General features: G+C 33.9%; 2 protein-coding genes across 2 annotated transcripts; both read right to left on the bottom strand.

Annotated features, from left to right (window-relative positions):
- Nucleotides 1-795: 795 nt before the first annotated feature.
- LOC131876300 (glutamate receptor 2.7-like) lies at nt 796-1975 on the bottom strand. Its single transcript, XM_059221226.1, has 2 exons — nt 1458-1975; nt 796-1344 (listed from the first exon to the last, which is right to left on the bottom strand). Exons 1-2 carry the CDS (start codon nt 1494-1496, stop codon nt 796-798), a joined length of 588 nt encoding a protein of 195 aa, XP_059077209.1. The 5' UTR covers nt 1497-1975.
- A 422-nt stretch (nt 1976-2397) lies between these two features.
- On the bottom strand, nt 2398-5929 carry LOC131037395 (glutamate receptor 2.7-like). The gene is made up of 3 exons (XM_057969523.2): nt 5760-5929; nt 3185-4497; nt 2398-2787 (listed from the first exon to the last, which is right to left on the bottom strand). The coding sequence occupies exons 1-3, from the start codon at nt 5866-5868 to the stop codon at nt 2407-2409; spliced, it is 1803 nt and encodes a 600-aa protein (XP_057825506.2). The 5' UTR covers nt 5869-5929; the 3' UTR covers nt 2398-2406.
- Nucleotides 5930-12509: the final 6580 nt, after the last annotated feature.

The following is a 12509-nucleotide window of genomic DNA, read 5'->3' as shown; positions in this document are numbered from 1 at the left end:
TCATTTTGTTATTCCAGTGTTTTGTTTACTGATCTATTGATTGTCTATAGACAAATGATGTGCATATAGTTAGATGTTTTGTTAAGTTCTTGTCATTTTGTTGAAATCATTGTAGTTCCTACCACATTAACAAGTTATTGTCTTTTATTCTAGGCTCCTGTCACTATTAAGGTAGAATTAGTTTGCATTTGTTTTTGGTTATGGAAGTCATCACTCATTAGGAAGTGAAAACTAATGAGAATGATCTACATGATGTCCCTACTAGCTAGGAGCTTATTCTTGATGGACACAAAACTTTGAATATGTTGAAACCAAATGGTTGTGACTTACTTGGGCCCGCTGCTTGTTCCATAGCTCTTGCTACTTATTAATTTTGTTTCTCTCTTCAGATATGTATAAGGCTCCACTTTCCCTAGACTTTAGGTTGTAACTATCTCTACCCACCTTTTCTTGTGATATATACTCTATTTTCAATAATGTTTTATTCAATATAATACTTGAATTTCATCAAAAATATGTTATTTATTTATTAGAATGAATTGCTTAGGTTTGAAGTAAACACAACTAAATTTATAAGAGGAAAATAAAATCATGGTACCATTATTTATCTTTTAAAATCAATTATTGAACAAATATTCTAATTTTGGAAGAGTTTGAAACAAACAATGAAAGTTCTTTATAAACCATTAGTTGCTTAATTTTTTAAAATGAAACTGTACAATACCCATAAAAAAGATAAACTAAATAATTACATACAATCTTACTATAAGAATACAATACATCTTTGTTTTTTCTTCACTTAGTAATGACTCTATCTGAAGTACAACTCATCTCAGATTTCTCTCCTTCATGGATTTGGTTGGACGGAAGCCCATCTATTATCTCTGGATTTACAAAGGAGGGTGTTTGAGTCACCATATTTTGATCTGCATCATTCATAACACTTACATCTAATTCATGATGTTTACTTGAGCTATCTTCTGCATTTGAAGAATTGTTGTTCTCTTGTAACATTTGTAGTGAAAAAAATTGGGATGAAACTCGCTCTTGATAGATATACTTTAAAAAACAATTGATAGATTTGCACTCCCTAATCTTTTGCCTTGAGTAATTGTCTTGTGAAAGAAAAATGATTAAAGCCATAGATGATATTGTTCCCGTGATGAGATACAATCCCCAAAAGCTTTCCACACCTAACCTCCTTAAATCTTCTGACGAGTCAGGACACTTATTGGTAGTATCACTGAAATAGATAGCTTTAATCTTTTCAAACTTATCACTTTCTGAAAGATTTAAAATCCCCTTAGAAAATTCTTGCACTAAAGGAAAGCCTTTGCGAAAAACCTATATCAAAAACATCACAAACAATCAATTCTTAAATACTAATTACAAATCCAAATTAAAATTAAAATTATTATTATCAATGATGTGCACAAATATGTAGAAAAAGAACTTACAAAACCAAAGCCACCACTTTGATATGTTGTCCCCACCATTGAATAACCGCATTCACTAGAAAGGAAGGCACGAACAAATGGGACTTCATCTAAAATGGCATCCACTCCTCCATTCTTTGCTCCTTTTGACAAGGCCTCCTTGTATGCCTTTCTTGATGAATATGGTTCTAGATTTATATTGGCCACTCCTGAATCATGAGTTAGAAATCTCCCAACATATGAACTGCGATATCCTAATTTATAGTGACCATAAACATTTACAATTGGTGTAATTTGTTGGGTAGTCAATCTTGAAGCAAGATTAGCTGTATAGCTAGATGTTAAAACGAATGCTACAAACAACCAAGCCACAACAACTAGTCGACTCAAACCGTTATGGACACTCTCTCTTGCAAAATGTGAAACATATGGAATATGTACATCAATCTTAAAGATATGAATGCCATGTAAGAAGTATTGAGTGGTCGGGCTTAAACAACACACTTTAAGTAATGATTTTTTTAGGTGTTTTATTTGAAGTCACACTTGTCTTTTCAGTAAGGTCCATCTATAGTGTGATTTGATATGAATCATATGGAAACAAGTCAATGCTTACAGTGTGTTGTTTAAGACAAATCAAATCTATTAGTGTGATTCAGGATGAGCCACCCAAACAAGTCAATTCTTAGAGTGTTGTTTAATTCAAAAACTATCTATTAGTGTGATTCAAAATAAGCCACCTAAACAAATCAATGCTTAGAGTGTGCTATTTAAGTTGAATCTATCTATTAGTGTGATTCAAGATAATCTGCTAAACAAGTTAATGCTTAGTGTGTGATGTTTAAGATGAACCACCTAAACAAATCAATGCTTAAAGTGTGTTGTTTTAAATTGAACTATATTGAAGAAGTTAAATATAGTGGAAAGAAAATGCTTACTATGAGCATAAAACACAGCCGAGAATGCAAACCTAGAAGAATTGAAAATAATTTAGGTTATATTCCAAATTAAATATAAATATGAAGAAATAAAAGAAAGAAGCAAGAAAACAAGGATCAATGTGATACCAAAATATAGTGACCACTTGATAGAGGGGACTTCCCCTGAAGTCAGGATTCATTTTATGCTCGAGGAGCCACACCACTAGTCCTGTATATATAAGAAACACCATCGTTGTAGCCCACAACGTTGGATTAAATGGTTGTAGGAATGTCCAAGCATTGTCAGCTTCCTCCTTTATGACAGTGGGAGACACCATCACCAAACCTGTTTCTGTGTATGGTTGTGTGAAATCCACACTTTCACTTCGACTTGCTGTAATTGTAACATCGCCCACAACTCCATCGTAGTTCTACCAAACAAAGGCAAAAGTATTTCTTAAAAATTGGCCAATTCTCTAATGTTCTTCTAACATTGATACCTAAAAAAATGAAGACAAATCAGATTTTGATCTTGATTTAAATGCAATGTGTGACATGAGATCTATTATACAATACACGAGATATTATAAGAAACTTGCCTTGTAACTAGGGAAATAGCTATCTAACCTCTAAAATGCACCAATACATAAACTACCTTCACACATCATAACTTAATCCTAAGATCTAAATGACCATTTCCATAAGAACTAAGTTTTGAATAGCTAGACTAATACTCAACCCTTCAAATAACTAAAAGTTAAGTTTTGAATCGTTAGACTAATCCTTGATTCCTCTTATTAAAAAGAGAGAGGGAGAAGAGAAGCACACCTTGAGATACACCTGGTTGACGAGTTCTTCATAGGAATAATCATCGGCATTAATGCTGATCTCAGGGTACGGGATGAAATCAAACTGCAGTTGGGGCTCAACAATACTCACAACAGCACGGAATACATCAATGGAGAACCCACTGACAATAGTTTTATTACTTGGATCCAACGAAACACACACAAATTCCTCCCAACCAGACTTTCTAGGAACTGCGATCTTCAGCCTAGTTGGTATTGCCCAACCGCGAGGAACCGTGACAGACCCACCTGGCCAAATCATGGATCGAAGCCCCTCGTCACTAAAAGATGGAGTTTTGAACAACTTTGACGAATTAAATGGCCAATAACCAACTATTTGATAGCTTTTGCCCACCACATTCACTACCTCATAACCACACCCAACCATTTCCCCATCATGGAACTTAACAGGCCCGCTTAAACCATCAAAATTTGTTGAGAAAATCTCCTGCAACAACTTCTTACCTTGCTGGAATACCTTGATTTTAGTATTTGCTATTATTTCAAGACTGGTTGAGGGTGTCATAAAACTTAAACTTGAATTTCTTTCCATCTTTCCAATCGCTTGAGCTATCATGAGCACCGTATCATAGGCCAATAAACCATATGCATTCAGCTCAATGTTTTTTGTGTTGGGATTGTCAAGTCTAAATTGTTGTTCCCACCTTTGAGTGAAATCATTCAGCTTTTTAGAATCTGGAATATGTGTTTTAATCCCAAGGAGCCCTTGCATAGATGACATTGTGGAAACACTTAGTGCATAATCCCAAAGACTGGTAAATCCTTGGGTTATTATCCACACATAACCAGACTCCATCATTCCCATCTCCTGGGCCTCCATGATTAGATTCATGCCCAGATCAAAAGGCGTGTGGACAACATAAACTCTTGATTCTATTGACTTGAGTTTATGAAGCTCTTCCCTTATTGTTTGTTTCTGTGCAGTTGAAGGAATTATTGAGGTGTATGCAATTTCAGAGTCGAGATCTCGAAGGGCATCCCGCAAGGAGGGCATGGAACCTGAATCGAAATGATTGTCTGAGTGAAGAAATGCAATGCTTCTCCAGCCGTAATTGTTAACCAGGGCTGCCACGGCTTTCATCTGAAAGCTATCAGTGTGTGCCATGCGAACAAAATAAGGGAATCTCTGGTTGCAGTGGGCAGGACTTGTGACAGAGAGTGACAGAATTGGAACATTGGCTGCCTCTCCAAGATCTGATAAAAGAGGCTCAGTCTTGGATGCTTGTGCTTCTATTAATGCCACTACTTCCTCGTTGGCCAGAAGATCAACAGCTGCATTCACCCATAAAACCATATGTCATTTAAGATAACTGAATATAAGTCTGAATGAAACTGTAAAAGGAATGGAAGGGGAAGGGGGTTATCTTATACATTAGTGAGGTTTGGGAAATTTATGGGAGGGTCACAATTCTCATTATTTTTTTTCTTTTTTTTTCATTGACATGGATTGGTGAAATTGTACATATTTATAAAAGGATATGAAATCACATCTTTAGAGTTCATATGGGATTAACAGAACAGAAAACGTGTAAATAAAAATCAATAGATGATAACAACAATAGGAAAATGGGAAGAAGTCAAGGTGAAGGGGGTCATGGACATGGGTTGGTGAAATACATTACTTGGGTTTGGGTATCCATGGGAAGGTCCCAACCCTTATCATCTTTTTCTTTATCTTTTTCTTCATAGACATGGGTTGGTGAAATTGCACATGTTTGAAAAAGAGGTGGATCTGAAATAACATCTTTAGAGTTCATACGGGTTTAATGTCTATATCAGAAAACATAGAAATAAAAGTCAATAGCTTGCAACAGTAATAGGAAAAGGGGGAGGGGGAAAGCAAGGAAGGGAGGTCCTGCACCCTAATTTATCCCATAAATTAGTGGGGTCTGGGATATGAGAGGGTCTCAACCCTCATCATCTTTTGCTTTGTCTTCTTCTTCATTGATATTGGTTGACAAAATTGCCATGACAGTCAAGAAATTTGAGAGTTTTTTACGTAAGTTATTTTTGTAATACATTTTATTTATTTCTATATGAAATTAATACTACTTTTTGTAAGTATGTTTATGAGATTTCAAAATTAACTTATTTAGAAAACATTTTTACTTTAGAAGGAAATAATAGAAGATCAAGAGTCACATCTAAAAAATCACCTTATTAGATGTCCCTTTGTGATTGTAATTTCAGTTTCAACAATGATTATTCAATACTGTAATAGAATAAGTTCGACTGCTTGAACCTTAATTTTACATTTGAAATACCACTATCCATTATTCACTCTATTTAAAATTATTCTTCCTTACTAAACTCTAAATTTCAAAGTTAAAAATTAAATTCTAAGACTAAAATTCAGACATATCATTGAAATCTAAGACTAAAATTCAGACATATAAATTCAACAGTCAACACACTAGTCTTGAAACCCATAACAAAACTTAAGATAATTACTGATATGTGCCCATATCTAACCGAAAAACAGTGTAGAGAACTTGAAAAAGAGAATTTAAAAGTGCACAGAAGAAATAAAGTACCAGCAGAAGAGCCTTCAAGTGATGTCTGTGCCTCTTGCAGGTGAAGACACAATTCAGCGCCCTTGAGTATTTCAGATTGATTGTTCACATAATCTACTGCTAACTCCATAGCACTCTTTGCTATCTTTCCTGCCCACAAACTTGAATCTATTATCACCCCTACATTCACACTCTCTTTCTGAAATATTTGCACTGTTTTCATCTCCAATCCCTTGCTTGATTGCCCTCTCCTCTGCAACACACTCTATCAATCATATATATATATATATATTCAAATTTCTTTGGAGTCTTACCATACCTAGTTCAAAGTAGGGACTTTGAAATTTCTTGGAAATTGAAGTATAGTTGACTCTAACAATAAAGACTTAGTATTGTTCTGACGAAGCTCATATTCGTCCAATCGACCATGAAAATTATGTTTGGAGGAAAACAATAAGTAGTTGGCTGGAAGCAACCAGCTTTTGCAGTCAGTGAATGTCTTCATTGTTTACTTTTCAGTTTGTCGTATGATTATGTCATGACTTGAATTTGATGGTTATGTGGTCGTAATTAACAATGTTTATGTGTTGTCTTATCTTATTTTTCAAATCTCCAAAACATTCTTGAAAGAAGAATTTTGAGAAAGTTCTACAATTTCAGAGACTCGCCCGTTTGGAGGAGATACTGCCACGAGTGTCACAACAAAATGGTTGGTAGTAAAATAAGAAGAAAATGAGTTGTCCTCTTTACTCTTCCTTTTGTTTCATATGTGTGTTAGTAGCAAAGTTTACAAAGAGCCTATAAACGTGGAGTATGCTAACATCACATATGTACAGGATAGGGTCGTATGATTCTTGGTATTCTCTGACTTTGTTATTATTGAGTGACGATACAAAAATATATTTTATTATTGCATTTCAAAATGTATATATAAAGGGTTTCACAAGTGTTGGCTGAATATGTTGAATGAACAATGATTGGATATTGCTAATTAGTATTTAATTGTTGTTATTGGGTAGATTCTTAGTCAAAGTAGGTCTTTTGACTTTGTTACCTTTTCTCACATTTATCGAGAATGGAATAGAGTTGCAGATTGTACGTCTACACAATTGCAGAATTGGAATGTTGCAGTAGAAGAGATTTGCCTTTGGATTTATCTCGTTTGTTCAATCAATTAGTTGTGGAGGATAAGGTTGATTAATTGGATGTTCTTTATTGGGTCGTTGGTCATATCTGTTTTGTATTTTTCTTCTGTGATTAATGAATTTTTACCCCTTGTGTGAAAAAAAGTATCTATAGAAATATTTACATTTATTTTATAGTCAGAAATATAGTTTAACTATCACATAACTATTTGAAGTGAAAAATAAATTACAAGCGTGTTATTCAGAAGATAAACATGTTAACATCCTCCCCTTAATATGAAGGCTATCATGAAAACAAAAAATATTTTGAAAAGATCAAACTTCCCTCCACATAGCACATTGGTGGAAACTTTGCTAGTTGATCAGAAGCTTCTTTAAAAGCCTATTATTGTGATAGATTTTAAAATTTGTTTGAACAAACTATGTTATGTAGACATGGTTCAAACTTTGATATTGAACTCATTGCCTTGATAGGTCTCAAATTTGATGATCAACCCGTTACTTTAACACATCTCAAATTTTGTTAATGAGCTTCTTACTTGAAAGGGTATTAACATTTAATAATGAGCCTATTATTTTAACAAGTCTAAAATTAGGACTTGTTTTGTCCATGCTATAATTTAAAATTGACCAAAATTTAGTGGCCAATATGAGTAGTCACCACAATTCTAGGGCAATTCTACATTATAGCTAAAGAAAATAAAAAAGCACATATCAAGGGTAGTAATCAATACATTGAAGTGTAATTACCACACTAATTATGAGGTGTCTCCACTTGAATTTGACTTATACACAAGATTCTCCCCTTTGACAAATGAGAGAGGAAAATGTCAACAAAATGATCTTCCTAATAGAGTGACTAAAGAAGAGGCAACATATTTATCTAAATACCCTAAAATAAGTGTAATGCATTAGTAAGGACCAACATCACCATAATTATCATAAAATGCATATCCAACGTAGACACGTTTATAAAAAAAAAATTGTATCATCGCCAACAACATTACAAACATCATTGTCATTATCAATTATAATTGCAACAACACTCAACATAGCCTTATTTGGAGCATCTAGCTCAATCTTTGTAAAAAAAGTCACAAATACAATATCTAAAGAAGCATCCAGTGTCTTCCCTGGGTTCAATTCAAAAAAAAGATTAACAACATATAACATAGGGTTTTGCACTTTCTTTTGAAAACAATGAAAGGAATCATGAGTATGTTGAGCACATAAAAAACAAGAGTGAAGATCAAAGCAAGTGTTAGAAGTATGATTGATGCAATAGGTCTAGGGTCCATCTTCAGTTAAAGATGTGAACATTCTCAAAACTTTGGAGATGCATGTAGACAAAAATTGGAAAACATTGATGTATGAAAATAGGGGGCTCCTAGTGAAGAACTCATTTTTTGTTTAGCAAGGCTCAAGATGGACCCAATTAATTTTTAAAGATTGGTTATTAAAATAGGTCACAAGGTAACATAAAGAGTAAGAAAAATTTAGTTATAAAAATGGGTGTCAACAAGTTAGTTCTAGGTGGAAAAGGTAAAGGGTTTCAATTGATCAGATTTTGATTTTTAAATTTGAATTTAAATAGGTTAAGATTGTGCTTGTTTCATGGGATTCATTTAGTAAACCTATCTTACATGAACTCTTAAATAATAAAATAATACCCTAATTTGATTTTTTTTATCTCTACATATTATTCAATTTTTTTGTGTCTTTCCTATTTGTTACATAAATCCTATTAAAATATCCCCTTATTTTACCATATTTCATGTAACCTCTTCTAATAATAATTATTATACTCCTATTTTTATTTCTACTTATATGCTCAACTAAACATTTCATTTCCACCACTGTCATGTGTACCTCTAAATAAAAAGTCTTAAACAGATTTTGATAATTGATTACGAGAATAAAATAAATTAGAATATTTGTATACTGTAATGGTGCAAATGTGACCCTACAAAGGGAAAAACTATGTTCCCTTGAGAGCCAATTTCACAACATACATTTAGATATATCCAACTAGTGAAACTGGTGAAGATATCTAATTAGAGAAATTGAAAGAGAAGATACAAAGAGTATTCAATCTAAATCTAAGCGTCTCGGTCAAGGACGCCAACGCAATGCACAGACGTGTGCATGATGCGCTGTAGTCTCGTATGAACCGCGAACATAAAAGACTCAGAAACACGAAAAACCCAACTCTATTTTTCAGATAACTAGCTCAAAACCCAGAAGTTAGAAATCCAACAATGAATACTAGATAAAAAATATAAAAATAAATGAATACAAATGAGATAAATAAAACACAAGCAAACCCTCGTGCGTTCGAATACTTCTAATAAACCTACACACATGAAGAAGAGGAAAAATGTTTGGGGATGTTTGGAGACTTGCCTTAGTCAAATCCTTGTTTTGGTGTTTCCACCTCCACAACAACCAGATAGATAGATAGATAAATAAAAATGTAAATAGAAAAAAAATATTTGACAGATAAGGGATGTGATAAATCCTCAAGATGCTAAGAGACAACATAAGTAGATAAATATTACTAGCAAGGCTTGAGAAACCCAAGAGAGATGCAAAGAGTATTGTGAGAGTGTGAAAGTGTTGTAGCAAACTAGAGACTATTGTAGCAAGTGAAAGAGAAAGAGAAAGTTGTGAGAGCCAAGAGAACAAGAGAGATTACATCCAAAATCTAGAGAAATTGCTTGAAGAACCAAGAGAGATTGCATGAATGAAAGAGATAGATTTAAAATGAGAATAGGAGGGAAAGAAGAGGCTAGGGGATCCATTTCGACTGACCAAGATATGTGACAAGTGCCAAAATGCGCAGAACCGACATTTGAGTGCTATACAACTACAATCTTTTAAAAAGCATAGCTATTAACCTTTAGCATAAAAAGGTAAATATAGTTTTCTTATATTATTGCCAAGTGAGACAAATTTTACGTATGAGAATGTCTTAATCGATTCTTAAAAAAGAACTTGCCATTTCACATTTACCTTTTATACCTTTGGACAAGAGTGTACAGGGTCAAATCCCTCTTTTCTAATCAAAGCTATATTATCTTTGTTCTTTTAGCCACTTTAAGACTAAAAAAACTTTCATGCAATTCTCACATAAATTAGATAACTAATTAATCTCCGTTGCTTCGTCAAAGCTAAAACTAAAAAGATATATATTCAAATTTATTATTATTTTTGGTTCCTTTCTATTAGACCTATTTCCTACCCTATTCATGTTGTTAAGCTTAATACCTAAGAACAACATTAATATAATTACCCTCTCCACCCTTAATAGTATTGTTATCACAGGGATTTGCACCTAATGCAAAAGATGAAATTCTGCAATCCCCTGCAACATGGGAATACTCTGAGGTTGTGGATTTCCTATTGTGAGACTAGACCTCCAGATTATAGGTCGACTTCCTTTTTATCACCTTAAACAATATGAAATTATTGATAGGAAAAAGGTAAGAAGGATATGCAGAAAATGAAAACTACTGTTGCTAGGTGATACATTAATGACTAAAAAATGACTTGATATGCTGACAAACTCACAAAATACTCAGCTAATAAGCTAAAACAACTCACAATTTAATTACACATGCTTTGCATAAATGTTTCATTGAAAGGATCAATATTTGATGCTTGCTTGAAATAAAACAAATATTGTTCTCATAACTTGCATTTATCAAAATGAAAACAACGTCAAGGACCTGCACTCTAGCATGCTACTCTTGAACCAAACATTGAAGGAATTGTATAAAAATAAAGGGATTTTAATCAAAATCACAATATTCTTAACTCACTATTCACATACAACAATTTGACAACAAGATAACTTGAAAAGGAGCTTAACTTATTTATTGAGTATATTGCTTGCATTACAAAATCTGGAAAAATACTCATGAGAAATGAGTTACAGAAATGTGAATATCTGCTGCCACTGTAGCTACAAATTCAAAGCTAGAGAAAACTGAGTGAAAAAAAGTCACTTATACAAAAACCTAATTTGAATTTTGGCTCTAAAAAAAGATGTGTTGTCACCTCTCCAAAAAATCAGACATGTAACTGAAAGAGAACTGCCCCAAAATTTGCATAAAGAGTTGTCAATTTGAGCACAACTCCTTCGGGATGTAATTGGCTGAAACAAGTAGTTAAGTGTCTCAAATCACTCCTTGACTCAACCTCCACCCACTTGGACTATCTAACTAAAGTCAAAATCACAATTAGGTGTCCAAACACCTATTTTGCCTCCACATGTTTGTGAATCACCAAGACTCAAGCTAGATAACTAAACCTTTCTTTTTGTTTGCTTTCACAACAATTCATGACACTCAACTTTGCATATCTATTATATAAAGTGATTAAAATCACTCAAATAAAGATTTACAAATTTGAAATAAATCAAATGCAAAGGAGTTTTATAAAAGAACCCCTAAAGGCTTTTTGGAATAAAAAGATACAAGTGTTATAAAACACTTAAGGAATTAGAAAAAAGAAAGGGAGGTCATGACATAAAGATGAAATAAAACTTTTATTTTCAAATACAAAAGAAAAAGCATTTCCCTTATCGGGATCTATTAGGGTTTTCAAACCCTAACCCAAAAGGTAATGAAAGCATTCATTTTTTATTTCATTTGCATCTTGCTATCTGCGAGGAAGGTGCCGCCATGGAAAACCTAGGCCGCCATGAAGCTTCTAGGAGATTTTGTAGGTTAAGAGCTCAGGCTGGTTGAATCTAGTAAGTCTCTGGTAAATACCATGGCTCTTCATGCTTTGTATCATTTGAGTCTTTCCCTTCTTTCTTGTTTCCTCTTCTTGAAACTTTGCAACCGGCTACTTGATGTAGAGTGAATTGTCTCTCACCGGTTTGTACTACCTTGTCTAGGTATCTCCTCCAAGCTACACAAGAACCATCCAATGATTCTACACCTCACACCCTCCAAGGGTCTGCAAGACTTACCCTCTCTAACCTTCCTAAGGTCCTTAGGCTAGGATAAGAACTTGTTGTTTTGTGAGTTCCATTTTCTTGCTTCAGAGACCTTGTTTTCCCACTCCCTTTCACACTCAACTAGAGAGTTCAACCCCTCTACCATAGGATCTTAATTCCCCACACTACACACATTATGATGGATGATTTTGGAAGGATTCCAAACCCTATTACTTACACAAGATCTTTGACACTTACCGGTTTGGTGGTTTACAAACAAACTACACTTTTAGGCCTAACCGGAGACCTATTTCTAGTAGCCTTGTTAGCGAGGTATTCTACATTTATCGGTTAAAATTCCTTAACAAACCTATGAAATATTTTACATTCTAGATACCATTTTTGGGTTTACATACAATATTGCAAAAATGGAGGTGGGTTTTGTCACTAACATATCTAACCCTTACCGGTTAACTAGGCCTAAAAAGTATGGATTGGTCAAAACTCCTTCATCGGTCTAATTGCCTGAGTGAATTGATGATATTTTAATATCTTTAATTCCATATGGAATTCAAATCCAATCATACTTCATCACCACCCACTGGATTCACCCAATTAGGGCCTATTATCCATGATTCCTAATGCTTGCCAACTCAACGTGCCAAGCTTAGGGTATGGTGG

Source organism: Cryptomeria japonica, chromosome 5 (genome assembly GCF_030272615.1).
Source record: "Cryptomeria japonica chromosome 5, Sugi_1.0, whole genome shotgun sequence".
Lineage (NCBI taxonomy): Eukaryota > Viridiplantae > Streptophyta > Pinopsida > Cupressales > Cupressaceae > Cryptomeria > Cryptomeria japonica.
Note: the sequence above shows the minus strand (reverse complement) of the source record. Positions and strands in the feature narration are given on the sequence as shown.

Bases quoted from the DNA above. Each gene is read 5' to 3' on its own strand.
- LOC131876300 (XM_059221226.1), bottom strand. From the start codon at position 1,496: ATGGTGGGGACAACATATCAAAGTGGTGGCTTTGGTTTT. The intron at 1,345-1,457 runs GTAAGTTCTTTT...TTTTTGATATAG, and splicing joins AAAGTGGTGGCTTTGGTTTT to GTTTTTCGCAAAGGCTTTCC.
- LOC131037395 (XM_057969523.2), bottom strand. From the start codon at position 5,868: ATGGAGTTAGCAGTAGATTATGTGAACAATCAATCTGAAATACTCAAG. The intron at 4,498-5,759 runs GTACTTTATTTC...GGGTGAATGCAG, and splicing joins ACTTGAAGGCTCTTCTGCTG to CTGTTGATCTTCTGGCCAAC. The intron at 2,788-3,184 runs GTGTGCTTCTCT...TTTGTTTGGTAG, and splicing joins TCAACCAGGTGTATCTCAAG to AACTACGATGGAGTTGTGGG.